The sequence below is a fragment of the Podarcis pityusensis genome (assembly GCF_964106645.2).
Source record: "Podarcis pityusensis genome assembly, chromosome: 10".
NCBI lineage: Eukaryota > Metazoa > Chordata > Lepidosauria > Squamata > Lacertidae > Podarcis > Podarcis pityusensis.
In genome coordinates this window covers 30,858,048-30,878,245 of record NC_138035.1, presented here as the reverse complement: position 1 = coordinate 30,878,245, position 20,198 = coordinate 30,858,048, and the positions used below count along the sequence as shown (strand labels likewise).

The 20,198-nt window shown below is 43.2% G+C and overlaps 1 protein-coding gene across 2 annotated transcripts; it reads left to right on the top strand.

The window, feature by feature from the left end:
- The first annotated feature begins 233 nt into the window (after positions 1–233).
- CBX6 (chromobox 6) lies at positions 234–19,861 on the top strand. 2 transcript variants are annotated; one of them, XM_081024175.1, is made up of 5 exons: positions 234–518; positions 689–732; positions 1,011–1,076; positions 1,196–1,262; positions 8,181–19,861. In XM_081024175.1, the coding sequence occupies exons 1-5, from the start codon at positions 450–452 to the stop codon at positions 9,081–9,083; spliced, it is 1,149 nt and encodes a 382-aa protein (XP_080880301.1). In that variant the 5' UTR covers positions 234–449; the 3' UTR covers positions 9,084–19,861. The 2 variants fall into 2 exon arrangements, with proteins under 2 accessions (XP_080880301.1, XP_080880300.1); XM_081024174.1 differs by having other exon boundaries at positions 8,127–19,861.
- Positions 19,862–20,198: the final 337 nt, after the last annotated feature.

Genomic DNA, 20,198 nt, shown 5'->3' with positions numbered 1-20,198 from the left:
CCCTTCGCTCAGAAGGAGGGGAGGGCGGGAGGCGGGGGACGAAGAAGCAAAGCCCTGAAAACTAAGCAACGGGGCGCGCGAAGCCGAAGGCGGGCTTTACTCGCGTCACGTGTCCCCCTCCCTCACTCCCTCGTTCTCGGCCCCCCTTTTCCCGTGGCGGCGCGCGCGAGCAAAGAGCACGCTCGGAGGAGGGGGCGCGCTCGCTCGCTCGCGTACGTGCGTGCGTGCGAGTTCACGGCGCGAGCCAGCCCCTCGAGCCGCTGTCGCGGGAGCAGCAGCCCTCAGAGCCGTTCCCTCGCTCGCCCGCCTCAGTCAGTCAGTCAGTCACACACTGAGGAGGGAGGGAGGGAAGGAAGGCGAGGGAGCGGGCGGGATTATTATGGGCTGTGGGTGCTGCTGCTGCTGAGGGCTGAGCAAAAGAGAGAGAAATAAATAAGAAATAAACAAAAATGGAGCTGTCTGCAGTGGGCGAGCGGGTGTTCGCGGCCGAATCCATCATCAAGCGACGGATCCGAAAGGTGAGCGGCGGGCCAGCGAGGCCCCAGACCGGGGCTCGGCTTTTTTTAGGGGGGGGTGTTTCTGCCGTTGCCACCTCTTTAACCTGCGCTTCCCGTTTCTCCTCTTCCCCACCGCCCCCCCATTTTACCCCCTCCCCTCTGCCAACCCCCCCCCCCCCCGTATTTTGCAGGGACGCATCGAATACCTGGTGAAGTGGAAAGGCTGGGCCATCAAGTGAGTTCCCCCCTAGCGCCTCTCTGTGTCTTGTCTGCGTGAAGAAGCCCCGTTCCCGCCTCCTGTGGGCCTCTCGCTGGGCTAATATTATGTGTCCCTTCCCTGGGTGCGCACAAGGCGCGCGCGTGCGCGTGCACACACACAGAGTGCCTGTAGGGTTGCTTTATCCTTTTCGCCTCCCCACCCACCAAGAACTCCTCAGCATGTTCTAATATTTCTCCCCCCCCCCTTCATTCCTTTGCATGTGCCTGTAACTGTGTCCATCTGCACTTCTGCAGGTACAGCACTTGGGAACCTGAAGAGAACATCTTGGATTCCCGTCTAATTGCAGCCTTTGAGCAAAAGTGAGTTTGAGATTGATTCTGGACAGTAGAGGGAGAGTTAGGAGTTATCACTTGTTTTGTTTGCAGAATGGAGAGGTTTGACTTTTTTTAAAAAAGCGTTTAATTTCTCCCCCACAAAGGGAACGTGAGCGTGAGCTGTACGGACCCAAGAAGAGAGGACCCAAGCCCAAAACTTTTCTGCTGAAGGTAACTCTCACTTTAATAACTTGGCTCTAATTGAACCAGTTCAAGGTTCTGGGATCTGATAACTTCAGTATGGTTAACTGCCCACTAAAAACACTTAACAAAAATAAAACAAAAAACAGAGTCAGCTGGGGAAAGGAAGTAGTTAGAAATTAAAGCTTCACGTGTTATTTTGCAGTATGTGTCCAGGGACACCATAAATTATTGGAAAGCTACAAATATGCTCTTGATCTCTTTCCATCTTCATTTTGACTGAAAGTGATTGCTTAAAGTGTATGTAAGTTGGCCTTTTGGCCTCGTGACTTCTTGCTGTCTAAAAATGGGCCAGTGCTTTGCCACCCTTTTTCACGGACTTGTCTGAAGGCTTTGTTGTTTAGTGTTTTCTCAGAACTTTGAAGAGGGGGCAATGTAAACCAGTAGTTTTTAAAATCTTATTGAAAGAAAATAATTAAACTTTGGAAATGCTAAAGTGCCCAGGAACTTTCTGGACCAGACAGTCCAAAATATCATTTGTTTAAGGCTATTGTGATTGCAGCACTAAAGCCTGCTTTGAGGTTTCTTGTCTGTAAAAAGTGAGAAAAGTGTATGTGTATATCAGTATATCAGAGTTTAAACTTCCTCCCAGTCTTGCTGAGGCAGTGCTTACTATATGAGAGGCAGAGTGGGCTGGGGTTCCGTTTCTCACTAATGCTGCTTTCAGCTCATTTAAAGTAGAAGCTCTTACTGATGTGAATTTTGGAAGCATGGGTAGAAATCTGAACCTCAAATGCTGAGGAGGGTTTGCAGAGTTGGCATTTAAACCAGTATAAACCAGTTTGGAAAAGGATGATCCATCATGGAGAATAAAGATTTTAACACCCAAAGTGGATATTTGCACTTTGTCAGGACTAAGAAAACCTTGGTTGTGTAAATTTTACCACTCTTCTCAGCAAATTCCTAAATATTCATTCAGGACTTATAAAGATGACTTTGTCTAGTGTTTGACTTCTGATGACATAGGTGGTCTGATAATTGATTTGATCTGGAAACTAACTGGATAGCTTATTTGCAGATGTAAATGATTCAGAAAATCCTGAGCTCCATAAGAACTAGCATGGCCAATGGTCAGGATTAATTACAGTTGTAATTCAACAATATCTGAGGGGTTGCAAGTTCCCCACTGCTATATTAAGCTAAGGATGACTAATTTAATATATTTGTGAGGGTCCACTCATTTTCCCAAGTAGTGGTTTCAATTTATTAAATTTATACATTGCTTCCCACTAAATGTCCTGAAGCAATTTACAACCAAAGTAAAAAATGCAATTATAAAATCACATAAACCTTATTTTAAACATAGATTTAACCATGTGTCAAATCATTGGTGGTACCCAAATGCCCAGGAAAACAAAAAGACACCAAAATGGCAGCAAGGTTGATGGCAGTACTCTGGGGACTAGAGTACAGTTGTACCTTGGTTGTCAAATGGAATCTGTTCGTGAAGTCCGTTCGATTCCCAAAACGTTTACAAACCAAGGTGCAGCTTCTCATTGGCCCCGGAAACAATGCTGACAGCCAAAACAGACGTTCAGCTTCCAAAAAATGTTCGCAAATTGGAACGCTTATTTCCAGGTTTGCGGCATGTACGTCCTTTGTGTAGTATGAAACACTTGAGGCAAATTTGGACCCAGCTCTATTACATTCTCCTAGAGTACCTGAACACTATCTTGGAATGCATTTGAATTGATGGTGATACAACAGTAACAACAACAACCACTTCAAATGCTTTCCAAGATAGTATTCAGGTGCTCTGGGATAATGGAAACGAAAATATTGTATTCACATCAGCTTGGCCTTGTGTAAGTACAGGGCCACTTTGTCATGGTATAATGCGTTAACTTATGTATGACCTGCTTTGTACTGAGCAACTCTCTGGCTTGCAAAGAATGTGTTGCTGGGTCATCGTATAAATTGTAAACATGAAGGTGGGTAGATGTAAGCTAGTAGGAATAAATTAGACGGTCAGTAGCAAGTAATGGATTCTTAGTTCTCTAGGGAATTTCCCAGTCACAGTTTGCAGGATGTAGCTTGTGGTCTACAGAGAAATGGGGGGAGGGGCTGCATTCTTTGACAAGTAGTTCTTTCTCTGTTCACTTAAAAATCAGTTTTGCTTTTAATCTTCTATAATTTATTTAAGTTAGAATTTTGGAACCCTCATTATCTCCCTCAGTGCCATTTCTTTTATTCTCAGCCAGGGGGAATCAGGTGAGGAGAGCTTTGCTCATGTAGTTACAAGATGTTTGGAACTCCCAGAGCAGAAACTGATAATTTTAGCAACTTGAACACAGTTGCTACACAGTATAAACAATCATTTAGAAATTTACTGACTCAAGGTAATACATAAAGGGAGAATTTTAACCGCATGAGTAGAGTGGTCTGCACGACTTCTTTTACTCTCAGAATGGATAAAAACATCCCTTTATATATTACCTTGGGTCAGTTCATCAGGTGCTTTATACTATGTTCATGAGAAGTTACTGATTTAAAAGCATGCAAGAAAATGCTTGCAGTTATGTACATTTTACTGGCTTTTCGTGAGTATATAGCTGCTAGAAAATTGGGTTAACCTTCTGTGAGAAGGGGTAAGCGCTGGGCGGGCCAGGTAGAACACAATCTCCTTCAGTTGGCCATTGGGCTGTGTGGCTGAGGACTAATTTTATCCGAGTTTGTTTGTTATAGTTCATGGAAAATATGCCTTGTAGCAGTAAGTCTTTGAGTTCTAGTAAGCAACTCCTACTCAAGTTCTGGACACAGCTTTGTGGAATAGGGGCGGGGGAAGATCCTGAAAGTTGTAATTCAGTACTGTTTGTGTAGCTGTGGAATTTTGCATACACTAGAGTCAGGTGAGGGTAGAGGCAATACCCTTGTCTCCAGTGATGGAACCTGGACAGAAGATAATCCTGCCTACTATTGCTATCTGCCCAGTGCTAAGAGCACATGCTTTGGTTGCAAAATGTCCCAGGCTCAGCCCCCAGCATCTCCACATAGGGCTGGGAGAGACTTCTGCCTTGAAACTCTAGACAGCCACTGCCAGTCAGTATCAATCATTCTGAGTTCGATCAGTATAAGGCAGCTTCCTATGTTCATCATTGCTTCTGAGTTTATTTTCTGAACTGATAGCAAGGTTTCACTTCCAGGGTGTGCAGAAGGTTTGGTCTGCAAAATGGGATGTCTGAGAAGGAAGGGTTGAATGATTTCTAACAAAAGACAAAAACTCCTACCTGTACAGCTAATGTGCCAATATTTTCTGTTTATGTAGGTTTGCAGAAGTGGAAGCTGAACTATGAGTAATCAATAGAATAAAATAAGTATAGCACTGAGTGGTATTCCCCTAAAGACACAAATATTAAAAATAGAACTTCTGGCAAGGTATAACCAAAGAATCCAGTTTCTGCTTAAGGGGGATTTAAAAAAACCCCCAGAAGTATAAGAAATTCATGAATATATGGAAACAGACATTAGAACATAAGAGCCATGCTGCATCCTGTTTTAGCAGTGGTCAGCCAAATGCTTTTGGGGAGCCCACAAACAGGACTTGAATATAATCATGCTCTCATGCTGGTATTCATAGGCATATCACCTCTGATGCTGGAGGTAGTAGACAGCTATCATGACTAGTAGCTATTGATAGTTTTTTCCTCCATGAATTTGTCTAAACACTTCTTAAAGCCCATCCAAATTGGCATACATTGCTGCGTCTTGTAGTATCATAACCATAGTTTATGCTCTGTGTGGCAAAGTACTTCACACAAGTCATCATTGGAAAGAAACATGTTAACTTTGTATTGTAGTAATTTGAATGCACTGATATGTGAACTTGGTTGGAAAAACACTTTTAAAATGTAGCAAAAAGCACAAATGTACACATCTGTAGTCTGACTAATTCTTAGTGCATTAACATTTAACATTACATTCATTTCCCAAAACTGGGTTTCCTGATCAAAGAAATATAGATGAACTGCTTTTATATTCTTATGTCTCCACTTCCAGTTTCTTTATCATTTTGCGGGGCTTCTCTTAAAGGTGTGGACATTTATTAAGTACGTTGCTAGTACTGTAGTACGGGATTTGCAATATTAAACACTAGAAGAGGGAGAGGTTATTTAGAAAATTAGTACAGTGCCATAGGTGCATGGGAGGTGGAAATTATGAGATTCTGATGATGTTCTCTGCTATGTCAACTTACCTTGCTGGTTGACGAGAGAGTTACTCCTCAGCACTGGAAAGAAAGTACAATATGTATGGCAAGGTGATTGTGTTATCAGCAATTATTGCAATGAAGGAACGCTGTTTATTTTGCATGCATTTAAACTAGCTGAATTGTAACACTACTTTTTGCGTGTTGTCTCAAGTAAAGTGTAGGCATTGGCTTTGAAGGTGTTGTGACTCAGCCTTCCCTTTTTAGGTAGAATTTGCTGATCCAGAGGCTCTAGGTAGAGAAAGCTTCTTGTATATTTTCCCCTCCCCTCCCCCTCATGCCACTCAAAGTATTTTTTACTCATCTCTTGTCATTTGTTCTCCCGTTTTCCTTTCACACCTATCTTGTACCTCTGCCCACCCCACCCCCTGCCAATTTCTTTCATCCCCGCTTCCTACTCCTTTTACATTCAGTTGTCTCTTCTATGATAGCATCTCTCTATTATCCCCTTCCTTTCTATTCCTAGTTTATTATTATTACTTTTGGAGCTGCTGCATAACCAGAGTCTTTGGTGCTTATATATCTGTGTGGGAAAGTAAGTAGGAAGAAAATGGAAAGGAACAGAAGCATTCACCTGCAATTCTTGTTGCAGGCACCAGATGGTAGGAAAAGCTAATTGAACTAAGGGAGGGGGCGATAGATACATTTGGTTAGTCTGATGGTATTTGAATACAGAAGTTAGCTATTTTTGTTAGCACATTTAATGAGTTGGCCAGTTCAGCTGATCTATATTAAATGTCTAGTTGTAAGCATCACACAATGGGATGTTAGTTTTCTGAAAGGGAGAGGACCTTTTATAGTAAACTAAATCAAATTCAACAGTGTAATATAAAACTAAATTGAAGGAGCATCTCCACCCTCATCGTTCCACCCAGACACTGAGGTCCAGTGCTGAGGGCCTTCTGGCAGTTCCCTCGTTGCGAGAAACCAAGTTACAGGAAACCAGGCAGAGGGCCTTCTCAGTAGCGGCACCTGCCCTGTGGAACGCCCACCCGCCAGATGTCAAAGAGAAAAGCAACTACAGTGGTACCTCGGGTTAAGTACTTAATTCGTTCCGGAGTTCCGTTCTTAACCTGAAACTGTTCTTAACCTGAAGCACCACTTTAGATAATGGGGCCTCCTGCTTCTGCTGCGCCGCCAGAGCACTATTTCTGTTCTCATCCTGAAGCAAAGTTCTTAACCCAAGGTACTATTTCTGGGTTAGCGGAGTCTGTAACCTGAAGCGTATGTAACCTGAAGCGTATGTAACCCGAGGTACCACTGTACCAGACTTTTAGAAGACATCTGAAGGCAGCCCTGTTTAGGGAAGCTTTTAATGTTTGACGCACTATTGTATTTTAATATTTTGTTGGAAGCTGCCCAGAGCGGCTGGGTAAACCCAGCCAGATGGCCAGGGTATAAATTATTATTATTATTATTATTATTATTATTATTATCCTTTTTTACAAGGACAGAAGGGATATTAATTTAGTAATCCTCATAATGACTTTGAACATAGATCAGTATCATCATCATGGCTTATAGGTGACCCAAGAGTACTGATTTCATGGATGGGATGAGATTTGACCAGGAATGTCTCAGCTCACTCTAATGCTGGAAGCTATAGTTGTATCTTAATAGAGGAACTTTGGGGAAACTGCACTTAAATTCCTCAAATAAGGTCCATAGCTCAGTTTAGCTGCATTAGTTGTAATTTCTGAACCAACTTCAAGGGAAAATCCTCATAGAGCACATTGCAGTAGTCCAGTTTAGAGGTTACCAAGGCCTGCATCACTATAACCAAGTTATGCCTGTCCAGGAATACCTGTAGCCTAACATACCAGCTGAAGATGGAGAAGGCAGTCCTGTATTCCTAGCCAATAGTCTATGTGTCCTAATATTGTATATTTAAAGGTTTAATCTGCATGTTTATAGCATAATATCCTTTCTTAAATCTTGCTTCGTTTACTTATGGTTTAGTCAGACCCTGATAATTTTCAAATGGATTTCTGTTTTGTTGCACAGAGTGGGAAAGCTTTTGTATGACCTAAAGCAGGATTGAATAAACCTTTTCCAAATGGAATTAATTGCATTTATAGTTCATTTTTGTGGGAGACCTGATGTTATCCTAGTTAGCTTTACTTCTAAGAAGTGGTGGATGTAATGATCTGGCTGCAAGTCACCTCAAGACATTGTTTGTACATATTACGGGGGGGAAAAATATGTCTTTCTTTTAAATGCTTACTTTGCAAACTCTCCTGTTACACGTGAAGTTTTGGTAGATTTTAACTTGTGCTGTGCTGCAGTCTGCTAAATGAGTAGCCTCAGTAATAACTAACAAATGTTCTTTGAAGAGCATCTCCTAATGTACTTTAAGTCTTGAACAATCCCAGTATCCCAAACTGTAATTCAAAACCCAGGATGAAAATGTATGGAAATGGATTTCATGGTTTCCTTTATTAGGGTGATTTATGCTTGGTCAGATGGATTCATTTTGAGTTGGGGACATGCTAAGTTTGAAATCCAGGCCTGTGCAGAGCTCAGCCTCCACTTCCTCCAGTTAGGCTTCGTATCCTTAAGATGTCAGGTGCCTGCAGTTTAGTATGCAGAATGTGATTTATTCCCATCTAACTCCATTTTTTCCACTGCAGGCTCGGGCCCAGGCGGAGGCCCTACACATTGGGGATGTACATTTTTCTGTCAAGCCTGGTTCTAGCACATCCTCTCCCAAACTCCACTCCAGTGCTGCAGTGCACCGACTGAAGAAGGACATCCGGCGATGTCACCGTATGTCTCGACGCCCTTTGCCCCGCCCAGACCCCCAGAATAGTGGAGTTGGTGGGGGCACTGGCATCCGCCCTCCTGTCTCTCCCTTTTCAGAAACCGTCCGCATCATCAACCGCAAGGTGAAGCCACGTGAGCCCAAGCGCAGTCGCATTATTCTCAACCTGAAGGTGATTGATAAAGATGGGAAAGTGGGAAGCAGGGGAGGAAGTTTGGCTCGATCCAAGATACCTTCACGAAACCGTGTCATTGGCAAGAGCAAGAAATTCAGCGAGAGCATGCTTCGTAACCAGATCCGCCACATGAAGTTTGGAAACTTCCCGCTGTACAACAAGCCGTCCACTCCAGTCCCATCCTTGGAGGGGAAGACAGAGGCAGGAGGCTCCCAGAGTGCCTCTTGTGGGCTCATGGGCTCTTCTGCCTATGATGCCCGCAGTTCAAGCTCCTCTGACTGCCCCTCACCAGCTCCACACTCCTCATCGGATCCAGATGATTCCCCACCAAAGCTGCTTCCTGAGACACTAAGCCCAGCCATTCCTGACTGGCGTGAATCGGAAGTCCTTGATCTATCAATTCCACCAGAATCGGCAGCCACCAGCAAGCGTTCTCCTTCTGGAGGAGGGGGTCAGATGCCATCATCTCCATCCTCTTCTGACCCAGAGCAGGAGGCTGGGGATTGGCGCCCTGAAATGTCTCCCTGCTCTAATGTGGTGGTCACTGATGTCACCAGCAACCTTCTGACGGTCACCATCAAGGAATTCTGCAATGCAGAGGATTTCGAAAAGGTGGCAGCAGCTGGAGGTGGTGGTGGAGGCAGCAAATGAGAGGCTGCCTTCTTCCTTCAGCGCAGTTGGGGTGAGGGGGAAGGGACAGGGAGGCTCTACTGCAAGATCATGCATGGTGTGAATGCCTGTTTTCTTCTCTCTCCTCCTTATCCATTCTTTCTCTCTTTGCTTGGAAATTAAGACGGTAGTAGAGGAATGGGAATGGATGTGTTTGAAGTTTCCAAATGTCACAGCTGCTAGGGGTTATGGTGGGGCATGAGTTTCCCTTTTGTCTTCAAGGGTTATGTTGCGCTGATTTGGACCTGGTGAATAAGAACTTGGGTGAATGGGTTTGTATCTTTAAGAGGGGAAGGATTTGTTTTTCCATCCTCTTTAATGAAACAGAGATCCTTTGGTCAACACAGGCAGAGTCTGCATTCCTGTTTTCCAACTCTCTACACCTCTGTACCCGTCACCTTGCTCTTATATCTGTAGCTTTGGTGAGATTGTATTGACTATACCCTAGGAAGAAGCAGCTTTTTAAGGGGAAGGGAGGTTGGAGAGTAGATCACTATGATTAGGTGGGGGCTGCTACAGAACATCTGGGGAAACTTATGTGCCCTAAATTTTCATTCTGCTGCTGGGCACTCTTCCTCCTTGCATATGCCAAAAGTGCTAACTTGGTAATTGTGGTAGCCCTTGGAGTCAGCCTGGGCACATTCTATCACTTCCATCTGTCTTGAACCATTTCTCAGTCCTGGTTCTAAGACACCCTGCACATTTTTTTTGTGGCGGGCCAAACTAGAGTTTCTTCAGCCTTCTTAAGTTGTCAGTCTTGTGCCCTACTCCTTCCTCTTCTTAAAGTCTGAGGCATGTGTGTCCCCTTCCTGAAACCTGCTACGATGAAAAGGAGAGGAGCCACACATCCATCTTCCAATGTAGGAGGGATGGAAGAGTTGTGCAGTGAGAGTGAGCCCTGTTCTTATTAACTTAACTCCATCATCCTTCCAGTGAGGTGGGTAGGAGGAGGGCCTGCTTGTTGCACATTTCCCCATCTGCATCTCTCTCTAGGTGAGTGAGATGGAAGAACATTCGCATCTACAATTCCTAGGATCTCAAACTGCCTCTACAGTTGCCAACCAAAGGTGCTAAGAACCTATTGTAAAATCTTACTGTGTGTCTCTTGGATCTTTGTGTGTGTGTGTGTGTGTATGTGGAGTGCATGTGCAGTGTGTGTTCGCCTCTCCCTCCCATCCACCTGCCAACAACATGCTGCTTTTCATGAATTCATTCTGACTGAAACCTTTACAGCCTGTCTTGGAAGGAGGTAAAAATGTGGCTTCTTTTGCTATCTCCTCACCATCCCGCATAATGGGTTAATAACCATGAGCTCATATATTTGTGTCCAAGGTTCACTGCAGAAGTAAAACAATTTCTGCAAAGTTCTGCTCTGTGTTTCTTCTGCCATCTTACGTTCTAGCCCTGTTGCAAGTTTCTCTTTCCCCTCCTGGGTGCCTCTGTTTTGTTACCAGTGGCATGTGTGCGTGCAAGTGTTGCCTGTCATACTATTTGTAATCTTCGTTACATTGTTTTTTGGGGGGGAAGGGGTGTGTGTGTGGTAGTAATATTTCTCAAGGGCTTGTCTGCATGCTATGCTGTCACTGAAATAACTGCATTCAATTCTTAATGGCATCTCTCTTCCCTGTATTCCTGTGTGAACTTTCTTTTTTTCAAGGGCTTGCTTAGTTGTTTTGTTCAGTTTTACATTGAGTTAATTATTTATCAATACATGTAAAGACTGGTGCTGCAAAAATTGTGGCATTTTAGCTCATCGGTATCTCACATCAGGAAGGACTTCAGACCTTTTTAAGCTGTCTCACCTTTTCCTCATTGACTTTGCAAAGTTCCACTTGGCTATATCTGTGTTTAAAAAGAAGCCTGGACTTTGCCAAGTACAGGATTGAGAGATGGTGTGTGGTGATACCTTATTAATAATCTTAAATATGAGTGTCTATATATAGAGATGCCTACCATAAGCAAATTGTATAATGTTAAACAGTGTGATTGTCTGTGACAGTTTGAGTGTAGTCAGTACCTAAGACATATTCAAAATGTTGGTTTTCCTTTATCCTATCATATAACACCTTTTGTGTCTTTTAAAATTATTTCAAAACAAGTGAAATCTACATGGTGTGCAGGCTTAAGTTCCTCCACACTCCTTCCACTAATGTGTCAGTCTAAGGCTTCTTGTAATTCCACAGGCGCATGCTTTGAAATAGCTGTTTGTTGTTTTTCATGAGTTCAGTGAGACAGGCTGTATCATTGCTTTGCCTCAAAGGAAGTGTGGAGGTTTTTTTATGGGAGTTTATTTTAATGGCTGTAGCTTCAAAGGTGGGTGGGTTGGGTTGTGGGGTAGAGATGTATAATGGGAGATGGAGCAGGGAGACTTGTATTAAAGAGAAGACTTTAAAGGAGAAAAAAAATGAAATATTTTATGAAGCTGCAAGAGAGGAACTATTATACTGGGTGGGGGTGCATACTAGTCAATCGTGTTTTGAGATTGCTTGGTATGTTTGTGTGGTGTATGGTTTTGAAGTTTGTCTAATATTTGAAAAAAGTAAATGGACAATATAAAAGGGAATTTTAATAGGAAACTCTTCAAATATTTTAACACGTGTTCTTGGCAGATTCCTCCCCCCCTTCCCTAGAGTCTCTTGTCACTTTGGTTTCTCTGTGTTTCAAAAGAGTAGGACATTCACCTTTCTTGGAGGTGTTGGAAGCTGTTGTCTGTTAGAAGCTGACTGATTTCATGTATGGTACCTCCAATGGCATCAGGTTGGCTCCCCCCCCCCCCAACAACTTGTCAGTAGTGAAAGGAGGGTGGGGATCAACAATAGCTTTGGAATTTGTTCCAGAAAAAAAAGGTCCCAGACTAGAAATGGTCTGGTGGGAGGGCAGATTTGCATGATATGTTAAACACAGTTTTTAATTTCTCCTTCATGACTCTCAAAGCAGTGGGATGAGGGGACACACCTGTTTGAAGGCAGTGGAATAAACCCTTGCCCAGAGGGTGAATTTAGCTATTATTATTAGAATTACATTTATATCCCACTACTTACTGCATTCCACATCCCTAGTCTATGATCCCAACATGGCACTTGTGGTTCTCCCTCTCGTCTTCACAATGACCCTGTGAGGTAGGTTAGACTGAGAGATAGCGACTTGTCCAAGCTCACCTAGTGAGCTTCATGATTGAGTGGTAATTTGAACCCTGGTCTCCCAGATCCACTGCAACATGCAAACTTCTACACCGTATTGGTTCCTGGGGCTGTGTTGAAAGTGTGTCTTCAGATGTCTACTTTCTCCACAGATTAGTGAGTGTGGCACTTGATAAACAAATGGGAATTAATCTTTCTGATAACATGTGAAGTAGCTTTAGTATGAAAGTGGGATGCCGCCTGGCACTCATGTCACAAGCTTCTGTTTCCTGAATACAGATACCAGCTACTCTTGTGCCATGGTGCCAACACACGGGATGCATCCAGCACCATAATTTTGGTGCAGTGATGGCTGATGAGGTGGTACCATGCTGATTCCTCTAGTCTACTTAGAACAGCAGCCATTGGACTGGGATTAAGAACATAAGAGCCTGTTGGATCAGGCCAGTTGATGCCTTTGAGAAGTGTGAAAGCAGGACCAGAGCACAGCAGCTCTCCTCCCGCTTGTGATTCCCAGCAATTGCCATTCAGCGGCATACTGCCTCTGACAGTGGAGGGAGAACACAGTCATCGTGGATAGTCACCACTGATAGCCTTATCCTCCATAGATTTGTCTAATCCTCTTTCCAAAAGGGATTAGCAGTCCCTGTCTGTCTCATAGTTGAGTTGAGCTGGTTGAGTTACTACTGATGCTCTAAAACTACATCACTGAAAGTACTTTAAAGGCCATTCCCTTGAGGAGGCAGGTGACGAGCAAAGCCTTGGCAGATAGGTGATTGTGAAACCAATTGGATGGAGCAGGGTTTAGTTGACTACATCAGTGGTATCTTCTCCATCTCCATGCAGTATGATGACTCTTGTTGGGATCAGAGGCTAGGGATATGGATTGCGGTAAGTAGCCCACAGATGCATGAGTCACTCCACTTGTGCAGTACCAGGAGTCGCTCTGATGCAAAGATAAGCCTGCTGTTTTGGCTAGCATTTTGACCACTTCTTTGGCATTAGCAACCACAGCTCCTAACCAACATCCCTAGGGAGTTCTATGCTGCTAAGATTTTACCAACCTGGTAGCTCATTTGCTTGAACATTCCCCCTCCATCTCTAGAAAGAACCATCACTCTTGAAGGGGGAGAGTCAGATGCATGTAATGCTGGAATGTAGGGTTGCTTGGTTTTGCCTTGAAATTTTCCCTTTTACAGTATTTGGCACACAACCTCCAAAAGCAGATTGTGTTCATCTTTCCTGTTAAGTGGCAAACCTTGTACCTGACACATTCTAGCCACCAGATGGTGACAGAGGGCTACTGTTAACGGCTTCATGATTTGGGCTGTCTTTTTGCCTTGAATCATTGTGAATTTTAATGTAATAGAGGATAGGATACATCCTGTATTCTTTTACATCTGTGCCATGTTTGTTGTACTTCTTGTTCTTAGAGAGGAGAGTTTGAATGGGGGGAGGGGAGGGAGAAAGAAACTAGTTTTGCAAAAAAAGAAAAGAAAAAAGGTTTTTTTAAAGGTAATGAGATTTTTACAGACAGAAGGATAGAGAATTTAAAAATATTAAATGCAGTGATTGCACAAACTGTAGTGATTTTAGCTGGTTCTTAAAGAGTATTTTTAGTATTTGTGTGTGGTAGGGAGGGTGGTGTTCAGGCCATTCAAATTGGGCAAGGGAAGAGCAAAAAGTAACAGTGTCTGAGTTGAGAAAGCAAGTCCATAAAAACCTATTTTCTCTTCCCTCTACTTTCTTTTACTTGGGGCGAAGGGAGGAAGAATGCCTCCCATCTTTCCTTCCTTTCTGGATATGAGTTCAGCCTGGTTCTGGCAAAGCTTTGTCAGAAGGGCTATGTGGCATGTTATCCACTTGCAGATGAACAGTTTAGGCATCAATATGACCTACTGAGGTGAGAGCTATTTGATGAAGTGGGACATGTTGCTGCTTTGTGGTTGTTCAGTAAGTAAAAGTATCTAAGATACCAGGCAAGCAGGAAATATGTGTTTTAGCTGTGAACCAAACAAACTATTAGAAGCTGGCAAAACTTTCCTCATAATAGGTCAACCTCAATGTATACTGGGTTTCATAACAAAGAATTCCTTCTAATTAATCTAATTCACTTTACATCTTCCAGGTACATTTTACCAAGATGTTCTCAAGTGGGTAACAGCCTTGATATGTGAGGAAAAAGTGATTAGGACCTTCGTGAGGATAGCAAACACCAAACTAATGATGGCAGCTTGGGTTGCAGTGATTGCTTTCATTCTGAGCCCTGAGGGAAAGCAAGGTGAAAGGAGCAAGTATGTGATCAAGATTTTAGCAAAAGAGACATCATGGAAGAGGAGATTCCATTAAAAGGGGGAGTGTTGGTTGGATGTGAAGATTGTCCCCAGAATTTATGTGGCACTGACTGGTGGAGAATGGGCTGGCACTTTCCCTCCTGTTCCAAAGTGTCCAGATTGGCTTTTTTTCCATGAGTGCCAATGCAAAATCTGTAGAAGAGACCACCCGTCGTCCACTTCAGTATCAATTTTCAGACAGCAGAGGAATAGTCTCCTGGTGTTTATAGGATACACCCTAAGACAAGAAGGATGAAGTGTGACAGTTTTTGTTGGAGGAAGACTGTCCTGCTACTTGAGCAGTATATTTCTTTGTGGAAGTAGCTTTCATGTTTATCTGTTGCTTGCAAAATTACACCTTTGCTTCTGTGCTCTTAATTGTTCACTTCTTGTAGTTAGCAGCAAAGCATAGTTGAAATGGAAGTTTGGAATCTGTTTAGGAAAAAGTATTAGATCTCCCAGAAAGCTAAATCTTTCCTGCTAGGCTGTCCAGCTTTCTGTATTGTGCAGAGAACTCATTTTTATCTGTTCACTATTATCTCTTTTTCTCATCTGTTACCAACCAGTTGAACTGTGATATCCTTCCTCAGGGGGACTTGAGTCCCATGTCTCTGTCTGTGCTAACCTATATGTGATAATTGGTTATCAATAGGCTATGGGTGCATGCAACGGGCAGTGATAGGGAAATTCTGAGAACAATACTCTGGGCCTGTGATTCCTGGTGAGCTGCTGAAATACAGTGTCTCCCGTCTCAGGAGAATTCCCCTCTTTGCTCAATAACTTAGTACCCATTTTGGCCACGGAGAACTACCTGCAATCCTACCTCCATTATAAAATGGGTGCTATCTGAGCTGAGTCTTCCTGGTTAATAAGCTCCCATGTTTCCCCCCTCTTGTGCTTAGGGGAGGTTTAGTTGCTTTGCAGCATTATTTCTTGTCCACCATCCATGGAAGCTGCAGTTGTGTGAGTGAACAACATTTTGGGTAACTGAGATGGAGGAGAAAATCAGGAAAAGGCATTCCCCCCCCCCCCCCCGTGCCAGATAATTAGGAGAGGCCCTTGGTCTCAGGAGGTATAAGATTCCAAGTGGGCCTTTGGTAAGGAAATGTAATAGGCCTGGAATGGATTTCACACTTATTGCTCAGAGTCCTTCTGTTATGAACCATCATGTTGCTATTCCCCCTCCCCCCTTGCCTCTTCCCTTGAGGCTTTGCACTGTTTTGCCTGGTGCATCCTGTGCTCCAGTGTTGCTTGCTTTGCTGCTTTTTTGACTGTCCACTAGTGGTGCAAGAGCTGGGATCTTATTTTCTTATTACTGAAGAGTGTGTGTGTGTGTGTGTGTGTGTGTGTGTGTGTGTGTGTGTGTAAAATCCTCCACTTAACCCACCACAGTTATGCAAAGCCAGCATGGGCCAGTAGCATGACCATAAGGCTGAGAACTAGGAATGTCTGAATGCTGTGATCTGCAAGCCACTTGGCTTCCAAAGTATGTACTGAAGGAGGCTGTTCTTATGAAAGCTGCTCCCAGCACTTATGAACAGCCCTAATTGTGTTTAGTATTTTCCCCATAAAATGTTTAGCTTTCATCCAAGTCAGGTTTTGCACAGCCACGAAAGAGGAGCCTGGTGTTGGAATATTCTTCTTCCATGTATGGCTTCCTTTCTCAGTTAATGCAACAGCAACACCCTGATTGCCTCGCAGTCTCTCCTGCCCTACTTGAGAGGTCTACTGGGTCTTCTTCAGATTGAAGTGTCAGGGTTACTTATGTATGGCATATGAACAACATCTGAAGCCACCTTTGTCCCATTTAGTTCTTATTGATCCAACCAACCCAATGTTGGTTGATGGGCAGTGGCACTCCAATATCTTAAACATTTCAGATATCTTAAACATTTCAGAGATTTTTCCCCCAGCCCCTTTTAATGAGGGGCGTTAGAGATTCAACGTGGGCCCCTTATTGTTTTCAAAATATGTGGTTTAACACTGAGTTAAGACCTTCTCCCAATGTCATTGTTATGCCCTTTGTGTCAGTTCCATGTTTTCCTGAACGATTAATTGCGCCATCTATTTCATTTCTCTTTTACTCCAGTCTCAGCCAAAAGATTTTCCTTGAAACAGAAAGGTGGCGTGACACTGAAATGCATCTGTGCATTTGGATGTGCCATTGCCACAGATCATAGGACCAAGGCTGTGATTGTTCAAGTGTAGAATTTAGCTTCGGCTCTGGAATTCAGCATCTTGTAAGGGATTTGAAATTCAGCTTCGTAAGAAACTGCATTCTTTATCCTTTTAAAAAAAAGCTAACTTATGGCTGCAATTATAAGTTTGAAAATGTGTGAGCAATGCATGGCGAATAAGCCAGAGTGGGACCTGAGCATGGGTTCACAGCCCAGCATAGTTCCGCTTGTGCCTCCCAATGACTAGCAGTAGCAGAGTAAATGGTGCAAAGTAAGCAAATCTATGCAGATGTACTTAACCTTGCATGACTTAGGCATGTAGCAACCTTGGGTGAGTGCAAAGTTTAGATTATCTTGTTGGAGATACATAATCTCTTGAACTACAGAATACACTCAGCCTTCATTAAGACTTAATCTGGAATGCGAAATATTTGGTCCACCAAGCCTTGGCATCCAAACCCCACTCGCTCTCTCCAGGCCCCCTTCTCCCCACTGTTGAGTGGTAATCTCCAATCAGCTGAGCTGTGTGGTGGGGGAGACCCCCACAGATGCTGTTCAGCTATTCAGTTTACATATCAGCAGTGAGGAAGAGGGAGCTTGTTGTATTTCCTGTGCTGCATGGTGAGAAAAGGAGCCCTTTCCTCACTGCACAGCTTGGCAGTAAAATGGGCTGCCCGTGGAGAAAGGGGCTATACTCTTCCTCAATTTATATTTCTGTGTTTCTGTGCTGCATTAAGATAGGGGAGCCCTATCTCTACTTGCAGTAGAGAATTCAAGTGAGCTATCTAGTCCATTGCTGGTATGCGGAGCCTGTCCACTTTCCCATGAGGGACCCATTACTGATGCTATGTCAAGTAAAAGTAACATCTTGATGAAAGCTGTGTGGTCTCAGAGCTGCTTCAATACATAAGAACTTGATAGGGTTAGGCCAAAGGCTCATCTACCACCTATTGCTGTCTCCACTGGTAACCCTTATTGGGTTCCATATGTAATAGGCAGCCTGAAGGCTGCACTATGCTTAATTGTTTATTCTTTGGGTTGCTGATCACTTGCCAATCTGCAGCTACAATATACAAAGATTCTGCAGGGATCAAGTTGGTCCCTCTGGTTTGCTAACATCTGGGGATTATTTCGGTCACTTAATTGGTCGTTGCCAGCACTGAATAAGTGGGGATTAAAATGTATGCCTTTCTGTGGCTATATTTCTTCCTTCTGTGTAGCGCAGGATGATGCTGTGTAAGGCTGTCAACATTATAGCTGTTGACAAGGAAGAAGCATTCCCAAGATGGATGCTGATGATTCCTTGTTAGTCTGAAGCTTTCACTGAAGGAAATAAAGGCATGCAAGTGATCTGGAGAAAAAACTTTCTTCTATACAATGGGCAGTAAAACGATAATTTGCAGATGAGTATGTTTTGCAGCTTAACATTTGATTGGATTCATTTAAGTCCCAATTCCAATATGCTGAAAACCCATTCCTATTTTGTATAGCACTTAAAAAAAATTGCAAGCACATGCTTTAAAAGTTCAGCACTCTCATACTGTGGCTTCTAATGTGAAGTACTTTGCTATTTTAAATGGGGGATCCTCTTCCATTGTTCTTTGCCTGATCACCATGTTTAGCATTTATTCTAGTCTCTCACAGAACCAGCCATTCCATACTGTTTTTTCCCAGACACAAGAATGACTTGTAGGAATTGTCCCATGTCATTAAATAGCATAGTGGGGAATATTTATTACTCAGAGATTGACAAGGGTATTGCTGAGACTCTTGAGTCTTTCAGTATCAGTCCTTATGCAGTCAACACATGTATGTTACTTTTTTGGTGCCGGAATGACATGGAGGAACTTTCCAACGTTGCATGTATAGTAATGTGGGAAGCAACTCCTAGTTCTTTACAGTCAAGCTTTTCAGTGGAGCAAGAAAATAATGTAGCAACTCAACTATTCTTCAGAGACTGCTGTATGTGTCCCATGTAATTAGTGGAAGATTGCCCTGTGGTATTCATAGGCCATTATCAGTAGTAGAAAGATGTCCCCTTAACCTGGGAATAATTTATGGTTTTAATCTGGAGAATACTGTTGCTCATAGGGCGTGACATGCAAAGAATGTGGGACACCTGTGCAGATGCAAAAGCTAGGCAGCAAGTTAGGTGGTGGATATTCTCCAAGATGAATGCCACAGGGGGCAAGGGACTGGCAAAAAGTTGGGACTTCTAAGGATGCAGTTTGTTTCATGGTGGCTGCTACCACCAGCCTAAAGTAAATATATCTAACCACGGCTTTAGTGATGTTCCTGGTGCTTATTCCCCCTCCCCACATACCTGCAATTTTATACTCAAACCAATTCATCTGCCACATTTCTCTTTGTGAGTTCTCTTGGAGAAAAGCCTCTTGTTCCAGGAGGTTCAGAATTGGTGTTTGCTCCTCTTTTACGCTCACCCTTGCACTTGCCAGTGCCAGGCCTCAACCTTACCAGACATGCTGCTGATGTCAGTGTGATCCCATTGTGAACCTTGTTAATACGTAAGGGCTTTCTAAGGCGATGGTGGCACTTGCTTCGAACCTTACAAAACTGCAGTCAATTGAGAGGGTTAGTGTAATTCTGCACATTTGGCTTTTGCAAAGTTGAGGCCTTATGCTAAGTTTTGTCAAAGGGTGAGCTGAAGTTGCTGTGTTCTTGCCTCTTGGCGTATGAAATAGGCTTTAAAAACCAATAACTAAATATATATCTGGTAACTTTTTAATTTTGGCAAAAAATGCATTTAATGAAACAATTGCGCATGAATGAAGTGTTATCTATTATTTTTGTCTTATTCATTTTTAAATATAGTGTTTGCATTTGCTTGGTTGCTTTTAAAAATCCAGTTCTCAGCTGGCTAAACTGTCTAGAGTGGATGGATGGGAAGCATAGTGGGGTGGGTGATTGAATCACCACCCCCCATTGGCATTTCCATCAGAAAAGTGGCTTGCTCCAGGTTTTGCGGGGGGTTGTGCTAATTACTCTTGTGTGCTTGTACATTTTGTTCTTTCTGCTGCTCTTGAGTATTGTATCAATGCCAGAAATGGGGAGTTAAAAAGATGAACCCCAATAAATTGTTACATTCCAAAGCTTCTTGCCTTTGTTGTATGTATGTTTGATCCCTTCTAACTTACAAAAATACAAATGACCAAATGCAAGTTTCCTCTGCCCTGGAATGGGCTGAATCACTTTGTTTCACTCCGATGGTTCATTGCAGGGCTGGGGGGGGGGTGCATCATCTACATCTTCATGTCTCAGTTCAGTGCCTTCGATATGCAGTTCAATGCACACAGCTCTTGTGCATCCAAGTACCTCATTCACTTCAATAGCAAATGCCTTTCTTTCTCCTAGCGTTTGAAACCAAGAACTGCATCTCATTGGGCTTTGTCTGCAAGTTTTGCTCATAGATGTATTGGGGTGTGTGAG